This window comes from Ylistrum balloti, unplaced genomic scaffold, assembly GCF_031769215.1.
Source record: "Ylistrum balloti isolate Yb309-2 unplaced genomic scaffold, AGI_CSIRO_Ybal_v1 Utg370652, whole genome shotgun sequence".
Taxonomy (NCBI): Eukaryota; Metazoa; Mollusca; class Bivalvia; order Pectinida; family Pectinidae; genus Ylistrum; species Ylistrum balloti.
In genome coordinates this window covers 47,992-75,988 of record NW_026782396.1, presented here as the reverse complement: position 1 = coordinate 75,988, position 27,997 = coordinate 47,992, and the positions used below count along the sequence as shown (strand labels likewise).

The window sequence follows — 27,997 nt, the reverse complement described above, 5'->3', positions numbered from 1 at the left end:
CATGACCTGCAGTGTTGCCAGATATGAACCGAATTGGGCATATGTGGGACTTTTTCGAACAAAATTCAATACATGGAATCCACTGCATGAATTCAGGATGGCTGAGGTTCCTCAGTACAAGCTTCTACGTCGTATGAGATGACGTGTACAATATATCCGATATTGACATTTTGTACCCGATAGATCTTGTTCATTAGTTAATATCCTGGATAAAGGAACATGTTTTAGTAATTTGATGACACATCTGTTAATTAGGGAAGTTGAATTCAGCAGACAAGGTTACAACATATTTTTCCAAGTTCCTGTGTCCTTGTGTAAGAGTTTATGTGGATAAAATATCCAAAGGAGAAAGAATAAAACGTCAAAGGAAAAAAGAAAGAAGAATTAGAGAACAAAGGATAAAACATACGAGGAAAAAAGGACGACAAGTCAGACGACAAAGGAGGATACATCGGAAGGGAAAAAGGAGGATACGTCAGAGAAAAAGGAGGATATGTCAGTGGAAAAAGGAGGATACGTCAAAGGAAAAAGGAGGATACGTCAGAGGGAAAAGGAGGATATGTCAGAGGAAAAAGGGAGGATACGTCAGAGGAAAAAGGAGGATACGTCAGAGAAAAAAGGAGGATACGTCAGAGGAAAAAGGAGGATACGTCAGAGGAAAAAGGAGGATACGGCAACGGAAATAGGAGGATACGTCAGAGGGAAAAGGAGGATATGTCAGTGGAAAAAGGAGGATACGTCAAAGGAAAAAGGAGGATACATCAGAGGAAAAAGGGAGGATACGTCAGAGGAAAAAAGGAGGACACGTCAGAGGAAAAAAGGAGGATATGTCAGAGGAAAAAGGGAGGATATGTCAGAGGGAAAAAGGAGGAAACGTCAGAGGAAAAAAGGAGGACACGTCAGAGGAAAAAGGGAGGATACGTCAGAGGAAAAAAGGAGGACACGTCAGAGGAAAAAAGGAGGATATGTCAGAGGAAAAAGGGAGGATATGTCAGAGGAAAAAAATAGGACACGTCAGAGGAAAAAGGGAGGATACGTCAGAGGAAAAAAGGAGGACACGTCAGAGGAAAAAGGGAGGATACGTCAGAGGAAAAAGGGAGGATATGTCAGAGGGAAAAAGGAGGATACGTCAGAGGAAAAAGGGAGGATACGTCAGAGGGAAAAAGGAGGATACGTCAGAGGAAAAAAGGAGGACACGTCAGAGGAAAAAAGGAGGATATGTCAGAGGAAAAAGGGAGGATATGTCAGAGGGAAAAAGGAGGAAACGTCAGAGGAAAAAAGGAGGACACGTCAGAGGAAAAAGGGAGGATACGTCAGAGGAAAAAAGGAGGACACGTCAGAGGAAAAAAGGAGGATATGTCAGAGGAAAAAGGGAGGATATGTCAGAGGAAAAAAGTAGGACACGTCAGAGGAAAAAGGGAGGATACGTCAGAGGAAAAAAGGAGGACACGTCAGAGGAAAAAAGGAGGATATGTCAGAGGAAAAAGGGAGGATATGTCAGAGGGAAAAAGGAGGAAACGTCAGAGGAAAAAAGGAGGACACGTCAGAGGAAAAAGGGAGGATACGTCAGAGGAAAAAGGGAGGATATGTCAGAGGGAAAAAGGAGGATACGTCAGAGGAAAAAGGGAGGATACGTCAGAGGGAAAAAGGAGGATACGTCAGAGGAAAAAAGGAGGACACGTCAGAGGAAAAAAGGAGGATATGTCAGAGGAAAAAGGGAGGATATGTCAGAGGGAAAAAGGAGGAAACGTCAGAGGAAAAAAGGAGGACACGTCAGAGGAAAAAGGGAGGATATGTCAGAGGAAAAAAGTAGGACACGTCAGAGGAAAAAGGGAGGATACGTCAGAGGAAAAAGGGAGGATATGTCAGAGGAAAAAAGGGAGGATATGTCAGAGGAAAAAAGTAGGACACGTCAGAGGAAAAAGGGAGGATACGTCAGAGGAAAAAAGGAGGACACGTCAGAGGAAAAAAGGAGGATATGTCAGAGGAAAAAGGGAGGATATGTCAGAGGGAAAAAGGAGGAAACGTCAGAGGAAAAAAGGAGGACACGTCAGAGGAAAAAGGGAGGATACATCAGAGGAAAAAGGGAGGATATGTCAGAGGGAAAAAGGAGGATACGTCAGAGGAAAAAGGGAGGATACGTCAGAGGGAAAAAGGAGGATACGTCAGAGGAAAAAAGGAGGACACGTCAGAGGAAAAAAGGAGGATATGTCAGAGGAAAAAGGGAGGATATGTCAGAGGGAAAAAGGAGGAAACGTCAGAGGAAAAAAGGAGGACACGTCAGAGGAAAAAGGGAGGATACGTCAGAGGAAAAAAGGAGGACACGTCAGAGGAAAAAAGGAGGATATGTCAGAGGAAAAAGGGAGGATATGTCAGAGGAAAAAAGTAGGACACGTCAGAGGAAAAAGGGAGGATACGTCAGAGGAAAAAAGGAGGACACGTCAGAGGAAAAAAGGAGGATATGTCAGAGGAAAAAGGGAGGATATGTCAGAGGGAAAAAGGAGGAAACGTCAGAGGAAAAAAGGAGGACACGTCAGAGGAAAAAGGGAGGATACGTCAGAGGAAAAAAGGAGGATATGTCAGAGGGAAAAAGGAGGATACGTCAGAGGAAAAAGGAGGATACATCAGAGGAAAAAGGGAGGATACGTCAGAGGAAAAAGGGAGGATATGTCAGAGGAAAAAGGGAGGATATGTCAGAGGAAAAAAGTAGGACACGTCAGAGGAAAAAGGGAGGATACGTCAGAGGAAAAAAGGAGGACACGTCAGAGGAAAAAGGGAGGATACGTCAGAGGAAAAAAGGAGGACACGTCAGAGGAAAAAGGGAGGATACGTCAGAGGAAAAAGGGAGGATATGTCAGAGGGAAAAAGGAGGATACGTCAGAGGAAAAAGGGAGGATACGTCAGAGGAAAAAGGAGAATACCTCAGAGCAAAAAGGAGGATACGGCAGAGGAAAAAGGGAGGATATGTCAGAGGAGAAAGGAGGCTACGTCAGAGGAAAAAAGGAGGACGCGTCAGAGGAAAAAGGAGGATACGTCATACGGAACAAGGATCAAACGTTAGAGGACGATTATGATTGTCATAACAAAATTGCGTTAAATCTTTTTTTCTTTTTTTAATTTACAAATTTTAGTTGTTTTATCAATTCACGGTTAAGTTTGTAGGTTGAAAATGCCCATTTTATATTAGTATTAATGAGTATATAAACTTTCTAAATGAAAATAACATTCAGCCCGCCGATAATTGTTTAGACTGGCTACTGAAAGGACTTCAGCACCGATGCGTTTCCACATTACTGGCACTCTGGGTCGTGAACTCTTTCCCGCTGTGCCTGTTATCGGTAACATTAAGACAAGTTCGGAACACTCGCGATGTATCTTCACTCTCCATAGGTAAATACATGTTGCTAGTCAATCAGTCATGCCCGTGAACATTAAACCTAAACCCCTCACATAACACAGCAAGTAAACCACGTGAGCTGTGATTGACTTGTCCTGAAAAAATCACTCTCATTCATGTTTAATCGTTTAAAAATGGTTGCAGCGACCATTTGAGAATCATTCTTTTTGGACAAAATATTTGCGTACGTAAAGACATTGGCGATCCTGTCAACAGTGGATATGCGTTTCTTGCTCATATCAAGCCATGATGTGTCACCGATTGGCGAACTGTACAACAACGAACATTATAAAACTGTACTAATGCCGTGCAGTGGATTTGATATGTTAAACCTCAGTCTGCTCGGTTACATATATCATTCCGATAGAGACCCTAATGTATCATTGCAGTTTTTTTATATATATAGTATGCAGCCCTACTATCCATCCATATTAATGCAGTGAATTCCATCATCGAGTTTATTAAATAGCAAATTACATGTTTCGTGGGATATCTTACATCAAACGCGCCTGGTATACTCCCAAACGGTGTAAGCTGCATTTTATTATAGCAATTACACTTGAACATATGAAGAAATGCTAGTAACGGGCACAAAACTAGGTCATCGTTGATGGTCATGGGTGTACTCAGCTAAATACTGCCGTGCGCTATCCGGTAGGCATAGTGTAACATAGTGCCGTTTATTCTTCCGCTATGCGATCGAGAAATATTTATATCTTGTAAACAAAGTTATCGTGATTTATGACGTTCTTTTCACTGGGAGGAGCGGGAGGTGGAGAGGGGGGAGGTGGGGAGGAGCGGAAGGTGGGGAGGAGCGGTGCGGGAGGTGGGGAGGAGCGGGAGGTGGGGAGGGGGGAGGAGCGGAGCGGGAGGTGGGGAGGGGGAGGTGGGTAGGGGGGAGGAGCGGGAGGTGGGTAGGGGGGAGGAGCGGGAGGTGGGGAGGAGCGGGAGGTGGAGAGGGGGGAGGTGGGGAGGAGCGGGAGGGGGAGAGGGGGGAGGTGGGGAGGAGAGGGAGGTGGAGATCACGGCTGAGCTGCGTTGAGAGGATGTGGGGAGGAGCGGGAGGTGGAGAGGGGGGAGGTGGGGAGGAGCGGGAGGTGGAGAGGAGGGAGGTGGGGAGGAGCGGAAGGTGGGGAGGAGCGGAAGGTGGGGAGGAGCGGAGCGGGAGGTGGGGAGGAGCGGGAGGTGGGGAGGGGGGAGGAGCGGAGCGGGAGGTGGGGAGGGGGGAGGTGGGGAGGAGCGGAGCGGGAGGTGGGGAGGGAGGAGGTGGGGAGGAGCGGAAGGTGGGGAGGAGCGGAGCGGGAGGTGGGGAGGAGCGGGAGGTGGGTAGGGGGGAGGAGCGGGAGGTGGGTAGGGGGGAGGAGCGGGAGGTGGGGAGGAGCGGGAGGTGGAGAGGGGGAAGGTGGGGAGGAGCGGGAGGTGGAGAGGGGGGAGGTGGGGAGGAGCGGGAGGTGGAGAGGGGGGAGGTGGGGAGGAGCGGGAGGTGGGGAGGAGCGGAGCGGGAGGTGGGGAGGAGCGGGAGGTGGAGAGGGGGGAGGTGGGGAGGAGCGGAAGGTGGGGAGGAGCGGGAGGTGGGGAGGAGCGGGAGGTGGGTAGGGGGGAGGAGCGGGAGGTGGGTAAGGGGGAGGAGCGGGAGGTGGGGAGGGGGGAGGAGGGGCAGGTAAATAAAAAAAAGTGATGTTCTTTTTTGGCTCTGAAATTTTTTACATATCCTGACGGAAGAAAAACTTTGAATAATTGGAATTTTCCGTTCGAAATTATAAATATTGCATGTTCGTTACGTTCCAATGGTCAGCACTTTTTCGGATTAGACAACGCATACGAGGAAAACAGTCTTTCATTCATGGGAAATATTCTATGAAGTGTATGCAATCCTGGTAAAGTACTAGCCGCGAAATACTGGGCAGCTTGCGAATAGGTGGAGCGTGAGGCTGGTAAGCCAAGAATCCCGGGTTCGAATCCTAGTGGAGACATTGATACATTGGCGTCCACATAGGGACTCGGGAATAAGAGTTAGCTCTACTTTCACATGCATCGCTGTAACCCCTGGAAACTCGAGGGCGAGCTATTTCCTGGACGGGGAGTATATAACCTTGGTAAAATATTAGCCGGAAACTTCTCTTTAGCTCGATCATCTGAAAGTCGGACTAGTACGCCAGAGGCCCCGGTTTCGAATCCTAGTGGAGGCAATGAGAGAATTACAGGGAACATGCCACGCAAGGGTGAAAACGAATGTTTACGTATTATTGGCATTCTCGTGGATGGGATATCTCACAATAATGATTACCATGAGATCAATTTGAGGTACATGTACAATAAATGCTTTATGGGGTAATTTTCAGCAGATAAACACGGTAAGGGACCCCAAATGTGACATCACGTCAACAAGATACGTATGTACCGACGTCGTTTTACGTAACAGGTTTCAGTCCTCTTCACTGAAAGTTAGAAGCATTCGCGAGTTTCGAGGTCGAAATTCTTAACAGATTGCACGAGGTCTACGTCTGTTTGCGACGTCACACTATCCGCCCAGTTTTGCCTCAACGTCAAAGCGTTTTGTATGGTGCAACAGGGGTCAAACGTGTTAGTGGTGCCCTTAGTATGGTGCAACTGGGGTCTAACGTGTTATTGGTGCCCTTAGCATGATGCAACAAGGGGTCTAACGTGTTAGTGGTGCCCTTAGCATGGTGCAGCTGGGGTCAAACGTGTTAGTGGTGCCCTTAGTATGGTGCAACTGGGGTCTAACGTGTTAGTGGTGCCCTTAGTATGGTGCAACTGGGGTCTAACGTGTTAGTGGTGCCCTTAACATGTTGCAACAGGGGTCAAACGTGTTAGTGGTGCCCTTAGTATGGTGCAACTGGGGTCTAACGTGTTATTGGTGCCCTTAGCATGGTGCAACAAGGGGTCTAACGTGTTATTGGTGCCCTTAGCATGGTGCAGCTGGGGCCAACGTGTTATTGGTACCCTTAGCATGGTGCAACAGGGGTCTAACGTGATATTGGTGCCCTTAGCATGGTGCAGCTGGGGCCAACGTGTTATTGGTGCCCTTAGCATGGTGCAACTGGGGCAAACGTGTTATTGGTGCCCTTAGCATGGTGCAGCTGGGACCAACGTGTTATTGGTGCCCTTAGCATGGTTCAGCTGGGGCCAACGTGTTATTGGTGCCCTTAGCATGGTGCAGCTGGGGCCAACGTGTTATTGGTGCCCTTAATATGGTGCAACAGGGGTCTAACGTGTTATTGGTGCCCTTTGCATGGTTTGACCACAGACGTCTTCTTTCAACAATAGAACGTTCTTACTTTGTTACCAATTGTAACCGCCAAGATCAAAAACAGAGACATTCCAGAACAATGTCAAACTACTACAGAGATGTTCCGGACAAGTGTCAATTACTACCGGGATATTCCGGACAAGTGTCAATTACTACAGAGAAATTCCGGACAAGTGCCAATTACTACAGGGATATTCCGGACAAGTGTCAATTACTACAGAGATATTCCGGACAAGTGTCAGTTACTACCGGGATATTCCGGACAAGTGTCAGTTACTACCGGGATATTCCGGACAAGTGTCAATTACTACCGGGATATTCCGGACAAGTGTCAATTACTACCGGGATATTCTGGACAAGTGTCAGTTGCTACCGGGATATTCCGGACAAGTGTCAATTACTACAGGGATATTCCGGACAAGTGTCAATTACTACAGGGATATTCCGGACAAGTGTCAGTTACTACCGGGATATTCCGGACAAGTGTCAATTACTACCGGGATATTCCGGACAAGTGTCAATTTACTACAGGGATATACCAGGACAAGTGTCAGTTACTACAGGGATATTCCGGACAAGTGTCAATTTACTACCGGGATATACCAGGATAAGTGTCAGTTACTACAGGGATATACCATGATAAGTGTCAGTTACTACAGGGATATACCAGGATAAGTGTCAGTTACTACAGGGATATACCAGGATAAGTGTCAAATTTCTTAATATTTTTACGCTGTCAGTGCTTTAGAATTAAAATATTTTTCCTGTGGATTAGATAAACCAACCTGAGAGAAATACCTCTGGCTACTTGTAAAGTTAGACCTAGAATTATTAAGTGTATGTAACCCTGGTCAATACTAGCAGCAAAACACCGCTCGGCTTGGGAGAACATGAGACTACTAAGTCAGGAGTCATGGGTTCGAGTCCTAGCGGAGGCATTAAGATAAAAATGACTTCTGTTTCATATATTTTATACTATTACATTTTGCAGTGTGTCACGCTCTGTAAATCTGAAATAACATACCTTGACATTTGACACGACGATGTAGTTAGATTACATCTAGTTTAATTAAAACGTTTAAGAGATAAGATAAATGACATTGGCTTAATGACCTTGATTTAATATCAGATGACTGCTCATTAGATTTCCGAAAGTAGTAATAAATTTGTCAACCCAAACCATCTGAAAAATAAGATTTGACACAAAAAAGACACTGCGGTACATACATACAAGTGTTCTTCACCTAGCATAATGTTCCGCCTGCGATTTGTTTGAGAAAAATAAAATCCTGAAATGCGTGATGACGTACGCAACTAGAACCAGACCATTGGTTAGGTCAGGCCCGCCTTATACCGATCTGACGGGGTGATCAGCAGAGCATGGAATCGACGACAAAATTTCTTAAGTTTAGTGAGGATAGCATGTCTGACGATAGCAACTCAAAGTCAAAACAACCCGAACAATGGGGCAAGAAGCTAGACTTCTTCCTGTCCGTGTTAGGACTGGTTGTCGGGTTCGGAAATGTGTGGAGGTTTCCTTATGTGTGTATGAAGAATGGCGGAGGTAAGTTGATATATACCTGTAAAAGAAACTCACACAATGACCAGAAGCTTAAATGCATGTTATTTAGTAAGGACAGCCCTTCTCCCCATTTCCGATATTTACATGTATTTTTATATCTAATAGTTTCAACTCATTTTGATAAAGACATCAAACTATACATTGAATTTGGCAACAATTTTATATTCACATATCAGAATTGATTCTGTCTAAAATTAAATATTCAATATCAAATATAAGAGACAGTTTAAACCTCATTCGGCCTTATCATACAGACAGGCATCAGTTATCATCAACACATCAACACTTGTAGGAAATGGAGCCTCTGAAGTAGACTATGAACGGTATAACCTACAGCTGTATATCATCACATGGGTTTATCTAAGTCGCACAAGTCAATGGTACATTCCGTTAAAAATTCATTGTATGAACTCTGCTTTGTTTCTTTTTTATTGTATGGTTGTGAACTCTGATCCTCAATTACAGAAGTTTAAGATGACCAAATGATTTTTTTTAATCCATAAACAAGTGAGGTCCGTATTCTAGCGCTACATGGTTGCTAGCTTTACACGGTAACGGAGGAAACCCTACATATAAATTTACCAAAGGAGAATAGTGGCTAATCCATCTTCTGTATTACTCAGATTGCCAGTTCATACTTGGATACGGACCTCCCTCGTTCATATTTGATTCATAAACCTCACAATTGTCCATATTGCTATATATTTCGCGACATACTTTGTTGGTGAAAGTGATGGGGAAATTTACGATCGTCACGAAGAAATTTTTCACGATGTGACAATGCACGTGTTTGTTTCTCGTTGAACATGAGTTTGGATTCTGATTGTGTTGACATGTTTGGATTGTGATTGTGTTGACATGTTGGTATTTCCTGATTGAACCTGAGTTTGGATTGTGATTGTGTTGACATGTTGGTATTTCCTGATTGAACCTGAGTTTGGATTGTGATTGTGTTGACATGTTGGTATTTCCTAGATTTAGTGAACCTGAGTTTGGATTGTGATTGTGTTGACATGTTGGTATTTCCTGATTGAACCTGAGTTTGGATTGTGATTGTGTTGACATGTTGGTATTTCCTAGATTTAGTGAACCTGAGTTTGGATTGTGATTGTGTTGACATGTTGGTATTTCCTGATTGAACCTGAGTTTGGATTGTGATTGTGTTGACATGTTGGTATTTCCTTGTTTTAGTTAACCTGAGTTTGGATTGTGATTGTGTTGACATGTTGGTATTTCCTTGAGTTTGGATTGTGATTGTGTTGACATGTTGGTATTTCCGAGATTTAGTGAACCTGAGTTTGGATTGTGATTGTGTTGACATGTTGGTATTTCCCTGAGTTTGGATTGTGATTGTGTTGAGTGAACCTGAGTTTGGATTGTGATTGTGTTGACATGTTGGTATTTCCTAATTAAACCTGGGTTTGGATTGTGATTGTGTTGACATGTTGGTATTTCCTAGTTTTGGTGAACCTGAGTTTGGATTGTGATTGTGTTGACATGTTGGTATTTCCTGATTGAACCTGAGTTTGGATTGTGATTGTGTTGACATGTTGGTATTTCCTAATTAAACCTGGGTTTGGATTGTGATTGTGTTGACATGTTGGTATTTCCTGATTGAACCTGAGTTTGGATTGTGATTGTGTTGACATGTTGGTATTTCCTGATTGAACCTGAGGGATTGTGATTGTGTTGACATGTTGGTATTTCCTTTGGTATTTCCTGAACCTGAGTTTGGATTGTGATTGTGTTGACATGTTGGTATTTCCTAGATTTAAACCTGATTGTTTGTGTTGACATGTTGGTGTGTGATTGTGTTGACATGTTGGTATTTCCTAGTTTTAGTGAACCTGAGTTTGGATTGTGATTGTGTTGACATGTTGGTATTTCCTGATTGAACCTGAGTTTGGATTGTGATTGTGTTGACATGTTGGTATTTCCTAGTTTTAGTGAACCTGAGTTTGGATTGTGATTGTGTTGACATGTTGGTATTTCCTGATTGATTTGTGATTGTGTTTGGATTGTGATTGTGTTGACATGTTGGTATTTCCTAGAACCTTTTAGTGAACCTGAGTTTGGATTGTGATTGTGTTGACATGTTGGTATTGTGTTGTGATTGTGTTGACATGTTGGTATTTCCTCCTGAGTTTGGATTGTGATTGTGTTGGTATTTCCTGTTGAACCTGAGTTTGGATTGTGATTGTGTTGACATTTGGTATTTCCTGAACCTGAGTTTGGATTGTGATTGTGTTGACATGTTGGTATTTCCTAGTTTTAGTGAACCTGAGTTTGGATTGTGATTGTGTTGACATGTTGGTATTTCCTGATTGAACCTGAGTTTGGATTGTGATTGTGTTGACATGTTGGTATTTCCTAGTTTTAGTGAACCTGAGTTTGGATTGTGATTGTGTTGACATGTTGGTATTTCCTAGAACCTTTTGGATTGTGAACATGTTGGTATTTCTGAGTTTGGATTGTGATTGTGTTGACATGTTGGTATTTCCTAGTTTTAGTGAACCTGAGTTGTGTTTGACATGTTGGTATTTCCTGACATGTTTGGTATTTCCTAGATTTGAGTTTGGATTGTGATTGTGTTGAACCTGAGTTTGGATTGTGATTGTGTTGACATGTTGGTATTTCCTGATTGAACCTGTGTTTGGATTGTGATTGTGTTGACATGTTGGTATTTCCTGATTGAACCTGAGTTTGGATTGTGATTGTGTTGACATGTTGGTATTTCCTAGATTTAGTGAAACCTGAGATTGGATTGTGATTGTGTTGACATGTTGGTATTTCCTACCTGAGTTTGGATTGTGATTGTGTTGACATGTTGGTATTTCCTAGTTTGGATTGTGATTGTGTTGACATGTTGGTATTTCCTAGTTTTAGAACCTGAGTTGTGATTGTGTTGACATGTGTGATTGTGTTGTTGACATGTTGGTATTTCCTAGTTTTGAGTTTGGAACCTGAGTTTGGATTGTGATTGTGTTGACATGTTGGTATTTCCTAGTTTTAGTGAACCTGAGTTTGGATTGTGATTGTGTTGACATGTTGGTATTTCCTGATTGAACCTGAGTTTGGATTGTGATTGTGTTGACATGTTGGTATTTCCTAGTTTAACCTGGGTTTGGATTGTGATTGTGTTGACATGTTGGTATTTCCTAGTTTTGGTGAACCTGAGTTTGGATTGTGATTGTGTTGACATGTTGGTATTTCCTGATTCCTGATTGAACCTGAGTTTGGATTGTGATTGTGTTGACATGTTGGTATTTCCTGATTGAACCTGAGTTTGGATTGTGATTGTGTTGACATGTTGGTATTTCCTAGTTTTAGTGAACCTGAGTTTGGATTGTGATTGTGTTGACATGTTGGTATTTCCTGATTGAACCTGAGTTTGGATTGTGATTGTGTTGACATGTTGGTATTTCCTAGTTTTAGTGAACCTGAGTTTGGATTGTGATTGTGTTGACATGTTGGTATTTCCTAGTTTTAGTGAACCTGAGTTTGGATTGTGATTGTGTTGACATGTTGGTATTTCCTGCTTGAACCTGAGTTTGTGTTGACATGATTGTGATTGTGTTGTGTTGACATGTTGGTATTTCCTAGTTTTAGTGAACCTGAGTTTGGATTGTGATTGTGTTGACATGTTGGTATTTCCTGCTTGAACCTGAGTTTGGATTGTGATTGTGTTGACATGTTGGTATTTCCTAGTTTTAGTGAACCTGAGTTTGGATTGTGATTGTGTTGACATGTTGGTATTTCCTGCTTGAACCTGAGTTTGGATTGTGATTGTGTTGACATGTTGGTATTTCCTAGTTTTAGTGAACCTGAGTTTGGATTGTGATTGTGTTGACATGTTGGTATTTCCTAGTTTTAGTGAACCTGAGTTTGGATTGTGATTGTGTTGACATGTTGGTATTCTCTTTGTTGTTTCGAGGTATATTATAATTTTACTATGTGAAATAATCCTTCATGGAGACATATGTAATCTATCCAAATATTTCTAGTTATCTACAATACACCAGATACCGGGAAAGATAATAACTAATATTATACCCGAATTCACGGAAATTCACGAAACCAGACTGAAAACATGTAATTGCCCTCAAAAAACAGGTACAGGTAAATCTCTTCCTCTGTATCAATGTCAGGTATATACCCGTACACATAGATACATTATCTATGTCGACCTAGACTGGTTGTTATGTCGACCTAGACTGGTTGTTATGTCAACCTACACTGGTTGTTACCTTACCGGATTCTGTTCGTTACCTTGACAACTAATAGTTACATAACTTATTCATACCCTTCACATCACTCCATCCGACCGTTGGGTAACTGTGTGTGTATTTATTCACGCTTCAGTGGATGGAAATTTATCGACCGATTACTAATGTAATAATTCCCTTTTTCCTTCACAAAAACTTTGTAAACAACGTTTTATTTCTTACCCTACTGGACACTAAGCCAAGCCTCATGGGCCTCAACTGACCAGTCGGTAGACGTCAGACTGACCGGTTTAATCATCTTTGTCCGAAAACTGAATAAAAAAAAATGTATAACCTGTTTGTCCCAAAAACATTATGAACACAAATAGGGCAGTGGGTTGTTATAACATTTAAGGTACAAGTGTGTGTTGTTTTAACAGGTAAAGAACTTGTCCAAAATGTCATACCGCTAAACTTACACAAGTAAACTGTCAAGCTATTTGAAACATTTTGAAAAAAACAAATACAAATATTATTATAACGTAAACGAATATATATGCATGTATGAATAATTGATATGAATTAAATAAAATAATTCAAATAGGATATCAGAAACAAATGAATTTGTTAAAATATATCTTTAAGATATTTTATATAATTTCATTTTGTATTATCAAAAAAATCCGAGATATGTGCATAGATCTATACATCGGTCGATTTCTCAGAAAACTGATTACAGAATTGTTCAATTATTTTCCTTATCAAGTTCCTGTATATATTTCTCCTGTACCACGGTCTCTGTAAATACTTGTCCTGTACCACTGTCTCTGTAAATACTTGTCCTGTACCACTGTCTGTGTAAATTCTTGTCCTGTACCACGGTCTCTGTAAATACTTGTCCTGTACCACTGTCTCTGTAAATACTTGTCCTGTACCACTGTCTCTGTAAATACTTGTCCTGTACCACTGTATGTGTAAATTCTTGTCCTGTACCACGGTCTCTGTAAATACTTGTCCTGTACCACTGTCTCTGTAAATACTTGTCCTGTACCACTGTCTGTGTAAATTCTTGTACTGTACCACGGTCTCTGTAAATACTTGTAAACCTTATCTTTTTAGTACCAAATAGCTTGACGATCTTTTCATAACAGGTCCATCGAGAAAAAAATTCTACATTCCTTCTTATTAACAGGTGTTAACATGTATGCGGTGAGAATGACATGTATACCTGTATCGCGGGCCTTTCACTTCCTTTTTGCATTCAACGATTTAAAAAGAAATGAAAACTTTTCTTGTATAATGCTGAAATTCAGACCATTTGTTGTCACTAATTTGTAATTACTAGTTTGTCTAGTTATTTGTTTGTAATCAATTGTTTGTATAGTCACTTGTTTGTGTAGTGGCTTGTTTGTGTATTTACTTGCTTGTGTAGTCACTAGTTTGTAGTCACGTGTTTGTAGTCACGTGTTTGTAGTCACTTGTTTGTGTAGTTACTTGTTTGTGTCGTCACTTGTTTGTGTAGTGACTTGTTTGTGTAGTCACGTGTTTGTAGTCACTTCTCTGTGTAGTCACTTGTTTGTGTAGTCACATGTTTGTGTCGTCACATGTTTGTGTAGTTACTTGTTTGTGTAGTCACTAGTTTGAAATCACTAGTTTGTAGTCACGTGTTTGTAGTCACATGTTTGTAGTCACTTGTTTGTGTAGTTACTTGTTTGTGTAGTTACTTGTTTGTGTAGTCACTTGTTTGTGTAGTGACTTGTTTGTGTAGTCACTTGTTTGTGTAGTCACTAGTTTGAAATCACTAGTTTGTAGTCACGTGTTTGTAGTCACATGTTTGTAGTCACTTGTTTGTGTAGTGACTTGTTTGTGTAGTCATTTGTTTGTGTAGTCACTTGTTTGTGTAGTCACGTGTTTGTAGTCACTAGTTTGTAGTCACGTGTTTGTAGTCATTTCTTTGTGTAGTCACTAGTTTGTAGTCACTAGTTTGTGTAGTGACTTGTATTTAGTCACGTTTGTGTAGCCACTAGTTTGTAGTCACATGCTTGTGTAGTCACTTGTTTGTATAGTCACTTGTTTGTATAGTCATATGTTTGTAGTCACTTGTCTGTGTAGTCACTTGTTTGTGTAGTCACAAGTTTGTGTAGTCACTTGTTTGTAGTCACTAGTTTGTGTAGTCACTTGTTTGTAGTGACATGTTTGTGTAGTCATTAGTTTGTGTAGTGACTTGTTTGTGTAGTCACATGTTTGTGTAGTCACGTGTATGAAGTCACTGAAACCGCACTTATCTCACTTACAGATGTGTCTCGGGTAATCACTTCACACTCGTACCATCTACTGAGACAGAACATATGTCTGTGTGTCTGATTGATGTTCATGTCGACGTCGTAACTTCAGTTTTTTACGTATTAACGAGAACTCCTGTGTACATATTTACCTTAATAACTAGTCAACATGTAATGACAAATCAGATACATTTTCAAATCACAAGCACCTCCATTTTACTGTTATTATCGTTTTTTTATCACCTCGTGATGTTTCTGAAACTATAATCGGTAATGATATTTACAAGTGCAGTAGTATTGTATTGTTCCTTCTGTACATCTATATAGTTATAGAAAATATATGTTCGCTGATTTCATGAAACTTAAACCAAACTAAATATCCATATATAGTTTTGTAATGAACAAAGATGGAACAGATTAATGAATCGATATTCAGTAATTTGTGGACGTTGTATACAGACACTGTTTTATATGCAGAATAAGCTGACTGTCAGCTTTATGTCGTCTGTGAAAGGCTGGAAGGCCGTAATAGTGGACGTTAAATCTCTTCAATAAATCATTCAATAAAGACAACTATATATATTAAAATGTTGTTATTAATGGTCTGACCAAAAAAGGATGTTTGTTTATTTAATGAGAAACGTCTGTTGAAATGTTTGACATTCTATTTGGTTTGCAGTAGATAAAAGTGCCTTTGTGCCTCACACATTCCAGCAACATCATACAACTGTAAATATTTGTACATATTAAATGATAACAGCACTTGAATATCCAATAAATGGTCATCCTGTTGTACAGCATTTCTAGTCCTGGTCAAACAATATGGGTAACAAATACATAGAACCGTGATGGTCAGTCAGCAATTCTGTTGTTTTTAACCAGTCTCAAAAGCAAGCAATATATAGGACCAATAGGAATCTACCTATGAACTGTGAGAAAAACCATCCAGTACTTCGAAAGAGACAGTGGTAACAAATTTCCAATGTCAACATCCAAGATGGCCGCCTGTCGTCCATTTTTTTTAAATCAGGCCCGAAATCAAACGCGTTCAACTAATTACGAAGGTTAAATTTGAGAGAAAGATTCATCAGGTACTTCTAAAGACAACTGTAAAAACGCAAAGAATAGAACAACGAATTGTATTTGAAATTCATAAAGTAAAACGTATAACGAGCGCTAAACTCATCACTACATCAGCATCCTTCTTTTAATATATTGCCTCAAAGAAAATATATTTGAAAAAAAGACACTTGAATTACGAAATAATTTAACAGTGGCAATTGTTTTCTTGAAAATAAAACATAGATTTGAACGTATGTTGGATTTTTGCTGTCACACCCTAACTGTCAGAAATCAATAGCACAGCAATCAGAACAAAGAGACTAACTGTATCGGACGTCTATGCTCTGCAGTAAGTCTCTGACAGGCGAGATAAGTAAATATATCTCATTTTAGATATCCTCAAATTGCTGCAAAGGGAAAAATTAATCCTTTTTTTATCTTTTCTTAGTCTTTCATGTTTTTATTCGATCAAAGACGTAGTTATGAGTGTGTTAGAAGTTTTGATAACTTTTTGTCGGTCCCAAAATGTACAGGATGTTTGACTCATTGAAACTACGGCGTATAAGGAGCTGTACCGCATCCCTGCGTATATCAAAGTGATTCTAGTGTAGATGTTGGCGTGACAAAACGTCAGCTGATTTGATAACGACTGTCGAAAAAAAACCCAGGAAAACAGACATTTTAGAATCTCGTTGAATGTACCCAAGCACGCACAATCCAAACATATCACCTTTCTCTTGCCACTTTTTCTTTGAAGCAGGTGTAATAATTTCATTACCGCCATAATAATTCCGAAAAAGATTTGCATTCGCTGCACACAATCCTTCAGTTCTATCTATAAACATTAACGTAAGATAAATTAAGTATTATGCAAATTATGCAAACCAAGATCCTTTTCTCGGAACACTGCACCCATTTAAGTTTCTTTCATACTGTCGATTACACATACTAAACACGTCCAGCACTGAAGACGAAAATCCAAATATGCTTGGCCTACTGATAACATTGGTGAATGGGAGCGTTAGAAACTAGACTGCATATTCTAAACGTTGTATGTTTGAAAGAAACTATAGCTGGTTGTAGTGTGGTCCGACAAAGGAACGTAATACTATCTCTGTATCGTAGAACAGCCTTCTTTAACATCGAACTGATTTCAGATTGGGGTTGTACAGTAACGATCGCCAGACTGATAAGCATTTCACTTCCTGTAGTACAAAGAGAGAGTATTAAACGTGAATATATTTCATGCCTTAACACGAAAATATGATAAAGACAGGAAAGAAAACGACTAGATATACTCAACATTGAGTGAGGACCCATTCAGAAAATGAAAGTGTTTGTCCAGTTCTAAGGTCCACAGACTTGATTAATAACGCTGGACCGCTCATCGCGATGACTTAAAACTTCAAGGTCAAAGCGTGACAGAAATCCGTAATAAATCATAATTGTATCGTCACTTCCGGGAGCTTTCCTGATAATCCGTAATATATTATAGCTTTATCTTCAATGCCGGGAGCGTTCCTGATACTCCGTAATATATTATAGTTGTATCTTCACTTCCGGGAGCTTTCCTGATACGCCGTAAAGTATTATAATTGTACCGTTACTTCCGGCAGGTTTCCTGATACTCTGTAATGTGTTATAGTTGTATCGTTACTTCCGGGCGCATTCTTGATACTCCGTAATATATTATAGTTGTATCGTCACTTCCGGGCGCATTCCTGATACTCTGTTATGTATTATAGTTGTATCTTCACTTCCGAGAGCTTTAATGACACTCCGTAATATATTATAAGTGTATAGTTACTTCCGGGAGGTTTATACTACGTAATATATTATAGTTGTATCGTTATTTCCGGGAGGTTTCGTGATATCTCATAATATATTATAGTTGTATCGTTATTTTCGGGAGGTTCCTGATACTACGTAATACATTATAGTTGTATCGTTATTTTCGGGAGGTTTCCTGATACTACGTAATATATTACAGTTGTATCGTTACTTTCGGGAGCTTCCATGATACTCCGTAATATATTGAGGTTTTTCCTTTACTACCAGGTGCCTTCCTGCTACCTTACCTTATCACTATCTTCCTGCTTGCCATACCGGTTTATTTTATGGAGGCGGCCCTTGGACAATTCTCCGGTAGGACAATGCGGGACGTTTGGATATTTTGTCCTCTGATACAAGGTAAGAATAACAGGTAAAAGGTAGGTGTTTCAATTTTGGTGTTAGAGTTTTACCTGACAAACACAGGTGTGTGACTGATGATGTGGGTGCGGGCCACAAAATTACGTAACTGTCAGGTGTTACTGTAATACCTGACTGTTACAGGTGTGGGTTAGGTGTTACTGTAATACCTGACTGTTACAGGTGTGGGTTAGGTGTTATAGCTTTACCTGTCTGTTGCAGGTGTGGGTTAGGTGTTATAGCTTTACCTGTCTGTTACAGGTGTGGGTTAGGTGTTATAGCTTTACCTGTCTGTTACAGGTGTGGGTTAGGTGTTACTGCAATACCTGAGTGTTACAGGTGTGGGTTAGGTGTTACTGTAATACCTGACTGTTACAGGTATGGGTTAGGTGTTATAGCTTTACCTGACTGTTACAGGTGTGGGTTAGGTGTTACTGTAATACCTGACTGTTACAGGTGTGGGTTAGGTGTTATAGCTTTACCTGTCTGTTACAGGTGTGGGTTAGGTGTTATAGCTTTACCTGTCTGTTACAGGTGTGGGTTAGGTGTTATAGCTTTACCTGTCTGTTACAGGTGTGGGTTAGGTGTTACTGTAATACCTGACTGTTACAGGTGTGGGTTAGGTGTTACTGTAATACCTGACTGTTACAGGTATGGGTTAGGTGTTATAGCTTTACCTGACTGTTACAGGTGTGGGTTAGGTGTTACTGTAATACCTGACTGTTACAGGTGTGGGTTAGGTGTTATAGCTTTACCTGACTGTTACAGGTGTGGGTTAGGTGTTATAGCTTTACCTGACTGTTACAGGTGTGGGTTAGGTGTTACTGTAATACCTGACTGTTACAGGTGTGGGTTAGGTGTTATAGCTTTACCTGTCTGTTACAGGTGTGGGTTAGGTGTTACTGTAATACCTGACTGTTACAGGTGTGGGTTAGGTGTTACTGTAATACCTGACTGTTACAGGTGTGGGTTAGGTGTTATAGCTTTACCGGACTGTTACAGGTGTGGGTTAGGTGTTATAGCTTTACCTGTCTGTTACAGGTGTGGGTTAGGTGTTATAGCTTTACCTGTCTGTTACAGGTGTGGGTTAGGTGTTACTGTAATACCTGACTGTTACAGGTGTGGGTTAGGTGTTACTGTAATACCTGACTGTTACAGGTGTGGGTAAGGTATTATATCTTTACCTGACTGTTACAGGTGTGAGTTAGGTGTTATAGCTTTACCTGACTGTTACAGGTATGGGTTTTGGACTACTCCTACTGATGATACTTTGTGTTTGGTACTACGTCATGCTAACTACCTGGGTAGTTTATTATCTGTACCAATCCTTTGTGTACCCGTTGCCATGGAGCACGTGCGGCAACGAGTGGAATACTCCCGACTGCTTCAGTTTCTTGGACAAGAGATCATCGAACACCTCACTGAACAACAATTCTAGTCTGATCAGTGGAGCTCTCCTCAATGCTACGTCATACTACAATACGACAAACATAACCAGAGACAATCAAACGGGTTTTATATTTTTGGAAGGACACAGCTCTGAGGAAGAATTCTGGCAGTAAGTCGAAAAAATATTCTCTAAAAAACTTCTTCGCACCTCTTGTTGAGGGTGTGTATTTTTTTCAAACATTCAATGTTTCATAGTTTCAGTATCTTACATCCCTCCTCCCCAGACACCGATATCATTTCTCTACACCACAGCCTTCCCTCCTCCCCAGACGTCGATATCATTTCTCTACACCACAGCCTTCCCTCCTCCCCAGACACCGATATCATTTCTCTACACCACAGCCTTCCCTCCTCCCCAGACGTCGATATCATTTCTCTACACCACAGCCTTCCCTCCTCCCCAGACACCGATATCACTTCTCTACACCACAGCCTTCCCTCCTCCCCAGACACCGATATCATGTCTCTACACCACAGCCTTCCCTCCTCCCCAGACAACGATATCACTTCTCTACACCACAGCCTTCCCTCCTCCCCAGACACCGATATCATTTCTCTACACCACAGCCTTCCCTCCTCCCCAGATTCCGATATCACTTCTCTACACCACAGCCTTCCCTCCTCCCCAAATTCCGATATCACTTCTCTACACCACAGCCTTCCCTCCTCCCCAGACATCGATATCATTTCTCTACACCACAGCTTTCCCTCCTCCCTAGACGTCGATATCATTTCTCTACACCACAGCCTTTCCTCCTCCCCAAATTCCGATATCACTTCTCTACACCACAGCCTTCCCTCCTCCACAGACACCGATATCATTTCTCTACACCACAGCCTTCCCTCCTCCCTAGACGTCGATATCACATCTCTACACCACAGCCTTCCCTCCTCCCCAGACACCGATATCACTTCTCTACACCACAGCCTTCCCTCCTCCCCAGACACCGATATCATGTCTCTACACCACAGCCTTCCCTCCTCCCTAGACGTCGATATCACGTCTCTACACCACAGCCTTCCCTCCTCCCCAGACACCGATATCACTTCTCTACACCACAGCCTTCCCTCCTCCCCAGACACCGATATCATGTCTCTACACCACAGCCTTCCCTCCTCCCCAGACACCGATATCACTTCTCTACACCACAGCCTTCCCTCCTCCCCAGACACCGATATCACTTCTCTACACCACAGCCTTCCCTCCTCCCCAGACACCGATATCATTCCTCTACACCACAGCCTTCCCTCCTCCCCAGATTCCGATATCACTTCTCTACACCACAGCCTTCCCTCCTCCCCAGACACCGATATCAATTCTCTACATCATTACCAACTCTCCTCCCCAGACGTCGATATCACCTCTCTACACCATAGCCTGCCCCCCCCCCCCCCCCCCCCCCCCCCCCCCCCCCCACACACTCTCTCTCCCAACCCCACCCACCTCCCTTCCCCTTTCCTTTTCGACCACTAGCCAGTCGTTCATGTGTTAATCCTTACATCATTGTAGCCTACATCTACCGTTGTTTTAACGTCCCAGGGCCTTAAACTTATGTTTGGCACTTTATCTCTCAGAGTTTCAACTAGGGTTCGTGTCGTTATCTGTAAATCTTTGTATTTACCTGTGTTAATGAATCTTACTGGTGCAATAAATCATTTCATGTCAGTGTCAAACGTCTTATCTGAATTAAATGTCTTCTTAAAAGTCAAGTTTTTCCGACAAGTTTTCACTCATTTAGATGGTGGTATATATATATCAAGTAATCAAGTATCGAAAATAGCGTACGTTACTGGATAATAAGTTGTGCACTTGACTCAGGTACAAAGTATTGGACATTTCCGGCGGATTTTATGACTTCGCTTCTTTCAAGAGTCACCTCGTAATTTGTCTACTGATTACCTGGACTGTGGTCTACTTCTGTGTCATCAAGGGAATCAAGTCTACAGGCAAGGTAAGGCACACCTACCGTAGGCCTTAAAATTCGGTAAACTTTTCATCGTTAGAAATGTGTTTAAGTACTTACCATTGGTAAGTCAGAAAATGTAAGTACACAAGAGACCAATATTTATTGGATATTTCTGTTAGGAATCGAACCGGGATTAGGGCCTTTAGACAGTTCGATATGACGCTATCATTTAACGCAGCCATACCTACTAGAACTATTTTATCTTATTTTTACTTGTTACATGTGGTATATGTGACGGCCACGCTTCCATACCTACTAAAACTATTTTATCTGATTTTTTCTTGTTACAGGTGGTATATGTGGCTGCCACGCTTCCATACCTACTAGTGATCGTTATTTGATTTTTTCCTATACAGGTGGTATATGTGACGACCACGCTTCCATACCTACTAGTGATCGTTATTTGATTTTTTCCTATACAGGTGATATATGTGACGACCACGCTTCCATACCTACTAGTGATCGTGATCTGATTTTTTCCTGTTACATGTGGTATATGTGACGACCACGCTTCCATACCTACTAGTGATCGTTATTTGATATTTTTCCTGTTACAGGTGGTGTATGTGACGGCCACGCTTCCATACATCCTGCTCACTGTCATCCTCATTCGAAGTCTCACTCTTCCCGGATCTATTGACGGTGTCGTATTTTTCATTAAGCCACACTTTCCTTCACTGCTCAATGTTCAGGTAAACACTGTGATTACAAAAGCTTGTGATACATGTAAAGACCGCTAAATATCACTACATAATACCGCTTAATACCACTATATACTACCATGAAATACCACTGAACACCATTATATAATACCACTAAATATTACTATATAATACCACTATATACTACCACAAAATACCACTGAATATCATTATACAATGCCACTAATTATCACCAAACAGTTAATTTGCTTTTCCCTGAAATTATTTGTCATGTTTGAGATATACAGGTATAGCAGATTGGTTATGAAAATCCATCCTTACATGCATATATATCTATAGACTACATTACAATTACATTTATAGTAGAGATACAAATTGTGTAAATCAAAAATTTCCTCTGATTTCTGACATATGATTGCCATGGCAACCAACTTAAACAATGGTGAAAATGCAAAAATACTACTTATTCCAACCTAACACTACAACTTTACAGAAGAATTTATTTCTGAACACATGTCTGAAAATCAACACTGTCATGGTAACAAATTACCAGCAATTCCAACTCGAACACCTTCACAACAAGACCACATGTAAACAATATGAAAATTTCTCTTCCTGTAAAGCTAGTTTCTGGTGTGTAGACATAGATTCAAGAATGTCCAAAAACTTATCTTCAACACAATGCAAAAACATTATTCTGGAAAATATGAAACTCCATATTGCCCACTTCAACATGAAAGTACCAATTTTAGCAATGATTTATTTTTCAAATTTTGATTAAAACCTTTATAATGGGATAATCTAATGAACAAAAATATCACCCATGGCCACACCGAGAAACTGTGTACTGCTACGTAGATACTGTGATAGAAGTTGATCGAGAGTTTCTTTATCAAAGCTTGTATGATCAGATTAACAACTTGATACGTTACTAGAAATGGTCACAATCATTTGGTTTTTCATTTCTCATTTGAAAACGTGGCATTACTAATTCGGATTGACCAATATTTACAAAGCGGGTGAAGCATATAACGCTTACTCTTCTGAAACATTTGGTCTTATTATTCTTGTACGTTTTCTGGAGTCGCCTTGTAAATGTTTCGTTTTTTCAAATTTTGTTTTAGTTCTATTGAAGTTTGGATTTTAATTATATTGACATGGTGATATTTTCTTATTTTTGTAAGACGTATTGGTGAAAATTTCTGAAATTAGCCCGAAATAACACTTATAAGAAAGAAACCTATTCTTGTCGAACACGAAATTGAATATTCCCATTTCTTGTAGGTGTGGATACAGGCGGCTATTCAGGTGTTCTACTCCATGGGTATTGGGTGGGGTATCCACATCACTTTATCCAGCTTCAACAAATTCAACAATAACTGCTACACGTAAGTTGATTCGTGTTAACTTAACATCGGACAGACCATATTGAATATGGCTCATATTTCTAATATATATATAAATATCTTATCCCGGTTTGCTTTTCGTGTAATTTCATTTCTTCTTCTTCTTCTTCTTCTTCTTCTTCTTCTTCTTCTTCTTCTTCTTCTTCTTCTTCTTCTTCTTCTTCTTCTTCTTCTTCGTCTTCTTCTTCTTCTTCGTCTTCTTCTTCTCTTCCTCGTCCTCCTCCTTCTTCTTCTTCGTCTTCTTCTTCTCTTCCTCGTCCTCCTCCTCCTCGTCCTCCTCCTCCTCCTCCTCCTCCTCCTCCTCCTTCTTCTTCTTCTTCTTCTTCTTCTTCTTCTTCTTCTTCTTCTTCTTCTTCTTCTTCTTCTTCTTCTTCCTATCCTCCTTCTACTACTACTCCTCCTCCTCTTTCTTCTTCTTTTTCTTCTTCCTATCCTCCCTCTACTACTACTCCTCCTCTTTCTTCGTCTTCTTCTTCTTCCTATCCTCCTCCTCCTCATCCTCTTCCTCCTCCTCCTCCTCCTCCTCCTCCTCCTCCTCCTCCTCCTCCTCCTCCTCTTTCTTCTTCTTCATTATATAGCAATGATTTGTTAACGCGATGTTGCTTTCTGCGTATATTGCTGGACACTAGTTGTATGACCAGGTCATTGTTTCGGATATTTACAGTTTTTTCTTGAATACAGTAACGTTTTTATCGATTCCAAATTTGATGGACACAAATTTTTTTTAATTTATGTATGTAATTGTACCGTCATGAACATTCAGTGTTTCAGTCTTTCTGGCACCACAGCAACAAACAAACATAATTTCATACTTTACATCTATTTATTAAACACAAAACAAATGTTCATTGTTTCTTCTATTGAGATATCGTGAGCGAAGATATCAAAAGTTTGACAAAGAATGAAATACGGACCATTTTTCAAACGTACTTCATTTCGCGGAGGCATTTTAAAACGCGCAAAATTCAAGCCCAGTGTGTGATGCGGTGACGTCACGCTTACTCATTCCGTCATATCACTACGACTGGAAGAGAGACTGTATTATAGGTGTTTAATGAGAACTACAGAGATAACAGAGTTAATTACAAAGATTGCCTTATTGATCATACTTATCATAATTCACATTTAATTGACAGTGATGCCTTCCTGTTGACGTTGGTCGGAGAAGGTACAAGTGTTTTTGCTGGATTGGTCGTTTTTTCTGCTCTAGGATTCATGGCACACTCCGCAAATATGCCTGTCGCTGACATTGTGAAATCTGGTAAGTGGTGGGAACATGGATTTGTCTGATCAAAGACTCTTTGTCGGTTAGTTTTCTACCATCAAGCTTTGTATTTTGTGATATTAAAATGCTTGTTGGGTACAAATTATTCTTCTTATTCACAGAGGCCGTGATATCTTTTCCGTGAGTAGTACAGCTGTTGTTGATTGTGTGCAGAGATCATTTGTGGAGAGGTCATCAGGACAATACTGATTAATATCGTACTCCCTTGTTTCAGGTCCAGGTCTCGGTTTTATTGCCTACCCTCAAGCCTTGGCACAGATGCCCTACTCCAATCTCTGGGCCGTTTTGTTCTTCCTCGCCCTTTTTACAGTAGGGCTAGATAGTCAGGTACGTTTGCTATAACCTGTAACTCAACTTTATGCTGTTCCAAAGAATAGTGGGGGTTTTCAGTTAGATTTGCAATTGTATCTTATACCAAATCCAAAAGGAAATTAAATATATTAATACTTCATAGGACAAACGCATCCAAAAATACTGTGGGGAAAAAAATCATCTTACCTGTATACTGCTTAGAGAAAGAAGTGGTCTTAAACCTAATGGACAGATGTAAACATTGTTAAATCTATATCAAAGACTTTTTATACACGGCCCTGTGCGCACTGACGTCAGATCCTGGGGTTAACATTTAACCAGTTGTCACAATCCGACTCTTTCCGGACAATTTGGTAAGTATTTTGGTAACGCTACGTGCGCTTACGGTTGGTTGTTTTGGGCTACCGTAGTAGAGCGTCCATCCGGAATGGTATGGTGTTGATGTTGCATGGAAATGCAGATGCCAGTTAAACAGTTAGAAGCGTGAAATATCAGTCACGGTGAGTGATTGTGACAATCGCTCGGCTAGGTTACTGTAACCCTATGCAAGGTTTATTTTACCCTTGTTTTTAGGTAAATACAGAGTTATCTGCCTTGATTATCATACTGGGTGATTTGCCCTTGTTTATAACAATTATTGGTCTTTGATGAAATGATTATATATATTTAATATATGTACCGTTAGGTAATGTGTTACTTGGTTATGGATATAATGGTATTGAATTAAGGAGAGATATATTTACTTGATAAAAGTAAGAGGTTTAGTTATTGGTCATGTTAGATATATAGTTTATATGGTAAGTATAATGTTAGTAATTTGTTGTGTATAGGTGTATATAGGATGTTACAGAGTATACATGATACCGATGCATGTTGTGATAATATTGTTAGTGCTATGCAAGGTACAGATATTAAGGTCACTTAACTACGCAATACTGTTGTTGCTGGTGCAGGTGCAGTAATTGCACGAAGTTAATGACCTAAAATGCTGACGAATGTTTATGTGGCGGAATTTTTCGAAAGTCTTTTGTTTACACTGGAAGACTGGACCTTGGCATATGTCATAACATATAGCCGAGTTGTAAGCTTTGTATTTTGGATTAGACTGTTTTGGCTCCAGAATGTCTGGGTTACGTTTCAAAATTTGTAATAGTTTGACAGCCTTGGTCAAACACGGTCATCCATCAAATTCGGCAGTCACGTATACATTTGTTATAAAAATGAGGGGACAAAATCGCTCCTCACTTCAGTCATAGACAGCGTATTATACGAACCGTTGTCACGAAGCCTGGGACCAGGACAGGTACGGGAGTGAGAGAAGTTTTGGAGCTTATATAACCCAACACCCTAATACCGGATAGAAAGCGAAACGCTTTTCTCTCCACCTTCTGACTTTCTCTCTGTGAGAGGGTTACACTATACCAGTACCGACATTTTTTTTTCGATCTGGATTGATCGACCAATCAAATGGAGGGGGTTCATTGGCAAAAGCTGAATACTGGTTTTATGTTAGATCGGAAAATAGAAAATCCTGGTCGTATGAGTCAGAAATTCGTACTTTAGCAGGTCAAGACATCAATGATAATGTTATCACTGCGTTAGTATGACTGATCATTTGGAAGTGTATTATTACTTACTTTGAGAGAATGACTAGGAACACATGGCCTTATAATAGTCACTATTTGTTATTCTCCAGTTTGCCTTTACGGAAACAGTATGTGCCTATCTGGAGTCGTCTTTCCCTCGACTCAGCCGCAGGAGGGTGTTGTTCAGGGCTGCACTGTCCATTCTTGGTTTTCTCGCCAGTCTTGTGTTTTGTACTAGGGTAAGTTTTTTTCGAACAGAACGTTAGGAAAGAAACGATGCTATAATAAAGAATATAACTGTAAAGCGGATTCATTTATTGTATTTTGAATTAGCTAATGATAAAGAATAAGAAAACATGAAGATTCTAACGCTAAGTTAATCATTCTCAAGTATTACTATAGTTTGATGTCGTAAGGATTTTTATCATTTTTTATTTTGTTCTAATTGGTTTATCAGATTCGTATGGGAGTTCTTTTTTCTTAGATACCCAACAAATTGATTTAATACATGAACATGCAACCTGACTCCTCTTTTCTCAACCAACCAGGGAGGAGTATACCTGTTCCAATTAATTGACTGGTACTGCGCCGCTTTTTCGCCGATTTTGTTTACACTGCTAACTTGTGTCACAGTCAGTTGGGTTTATGGTAATATTCGAGCAGCTGGCATTAATCTGCTTGGGTAAACACAAACGTTCTAATGGTCATTATACATATGTTTTCATCACAGTGTCATTCCGTTCCCTAAATTCATCAACATCTAATGTATTCGTACAATTGCACGTTTGTGTATTCCCAGTAAGATTAATGCCAGTTTTACGGAGTGTGTAAACATGTAACCATGCAGTTGCGCTATCGTGGGACGTTGAAAAACGCAGATTCCATCGCGTCAGTTTGGACGCAGGACTTTCAGAAACGGAGATTGCATCCCGTAAAGAACGGAACATTGAAACAAACAATGTAAATTTATAATCATTCGGAACGGAAACTTCAACCTTTAAAAGCTTTTGGCGTGGCGTTCGGGAATTGAGATCGGGAACGCGTTGTATTAAGTGTAACAGCTCGGTTACCGTGGAATCAGAACGGCCCGGAACGGAGATTGTATCCGGTAAAAACTCAGGGCGTGACGTTCGGGAATTGAGATCGGGGACGCGTTGTATTAAGTGTAACAGTCCGGTTACCGAGGAGTCAGAACAACCCGGAACGGAGATTGTATCCTGTAAAAGCTCAAGGCGTGACGTTCGGGAATTGAGATCATGGACGCGTTGTTTTAGTATTAACTGTATCGGTCCGGTTATCGCGGAATCAGAACAACCCGGAACGGAGATTGTATCCTGTAAA

At 40.8% G+C, this 27,997-nt stretch overlaps 3 protein-coding genes across 3 annotated transcripts; all 3 read left to right on the top strand.

Annotated features, from left to right (window-relative positions):
• Position 1: 1 nt before the first annotated feature.
• On the top strand, positions 2-1,008 carry LOC132557259 (uncharacterized). Its single transcript, XM_060221748.1, has 2 exons — positions 2-131; positions 413-1,008. The coding sequence occupies exons 1-2, from the start codon at positions 2-4 to the stop codon at positions 1,006-1,008; spliced, it is 726 nt and encodes a 241-aa protein (XP_060077731.1).
• Positions 1,009-1,103: 95 nt separating this feature from the next.
• LOC132557258 (pre-mRNA-splicing factor CWC22 homolog) lies at positions 1,104-3,074 on the top strand. The gene has a single exon (XM_060221747.1). The coding sequence runs from the start codon at positions 1,104-1,106 to the stop codon at positions 3,072-3,074; it is 1,971 nt and encodes a 656-aa protein (XP_060077730.1).
• A 4,974-nt stretch (positions 3,075-8,048) lies between these two features.
• LOC132557257 (sodium- and chloride-dependent creatine transporter 1-like) lies at positions 8,049-26,922 on the top strand. The gene is made up of 9 exons (XM_060221746.1): positions 8,049-8,232; positions 17,858-17,989; positions 19,226-19,547; positions 21,258-21,390; positions 21,963-22,097; positions 23,352-23,455; positions 24,610-24,734; positions 24,973-25,085; positions 26,767-26,922. The coding sequence occupies exons 1-9, from the start codon at positions 8,049-8,051 to the stop codon at positions 26,920-26,922; spliced, it is 1,404 nt and encodes a 467-aa protein (XP_060077729.1).
• The last annotated feature ends 1,075 nt before the right edge of the window (positions 26,923-27,997 follow it).

What these genes read in the sequence shown, in the direction of transcription:
- LOC132557257 (XM_060221746.1), top strand. Translation starts at nt 8,049, where the DNA reads ATGGAATCGACGACAAAATTTCTTAAGTTTAGTGAGGATAGCATGTCT. An exon ending in CGCTGACATTGTGAAATCTG is followed by an intron (nt 24,735 to 24,972) that starts GTAAGTGGTGGG and finishes CCCTTGTTTCAG; the next exon opens with GTCCAGGTCTCGGTTTTATT. An exon ending in CAGTAGGGCTAGATAGTCAG is followed by an intron (nt 25,086 to 26,766) that starts GTACGTTTGCTA and finishes GTTATTCTCCAG; the next exon opens with TTTGCCTTTACGGAAACAGT.
- LOC132557258 (XM_060221747.1), top strand. Translation starts at nt 1,104, where the DNA reads ATGTCAGAGGGAAAAAGGAGGATACGTCAGAGGAAAAAGGGAGGATAC.
- LOC132557259 (XM_060221748.1), top strand. Translation starts at nt 2, where the DNA reads ATGACCTGCAGTGTTGCCAGATATGAACCGAATTGGGCATATGTGGGA. An exon ending in TCAGTACAAGCTTCTACGTC is followed by an intron (nt 132 to 412) that starts GTATGAGATGAC and finishes AAAACATACGAG; the next exon opens with GAAAAAAGGACGACAAGTCA.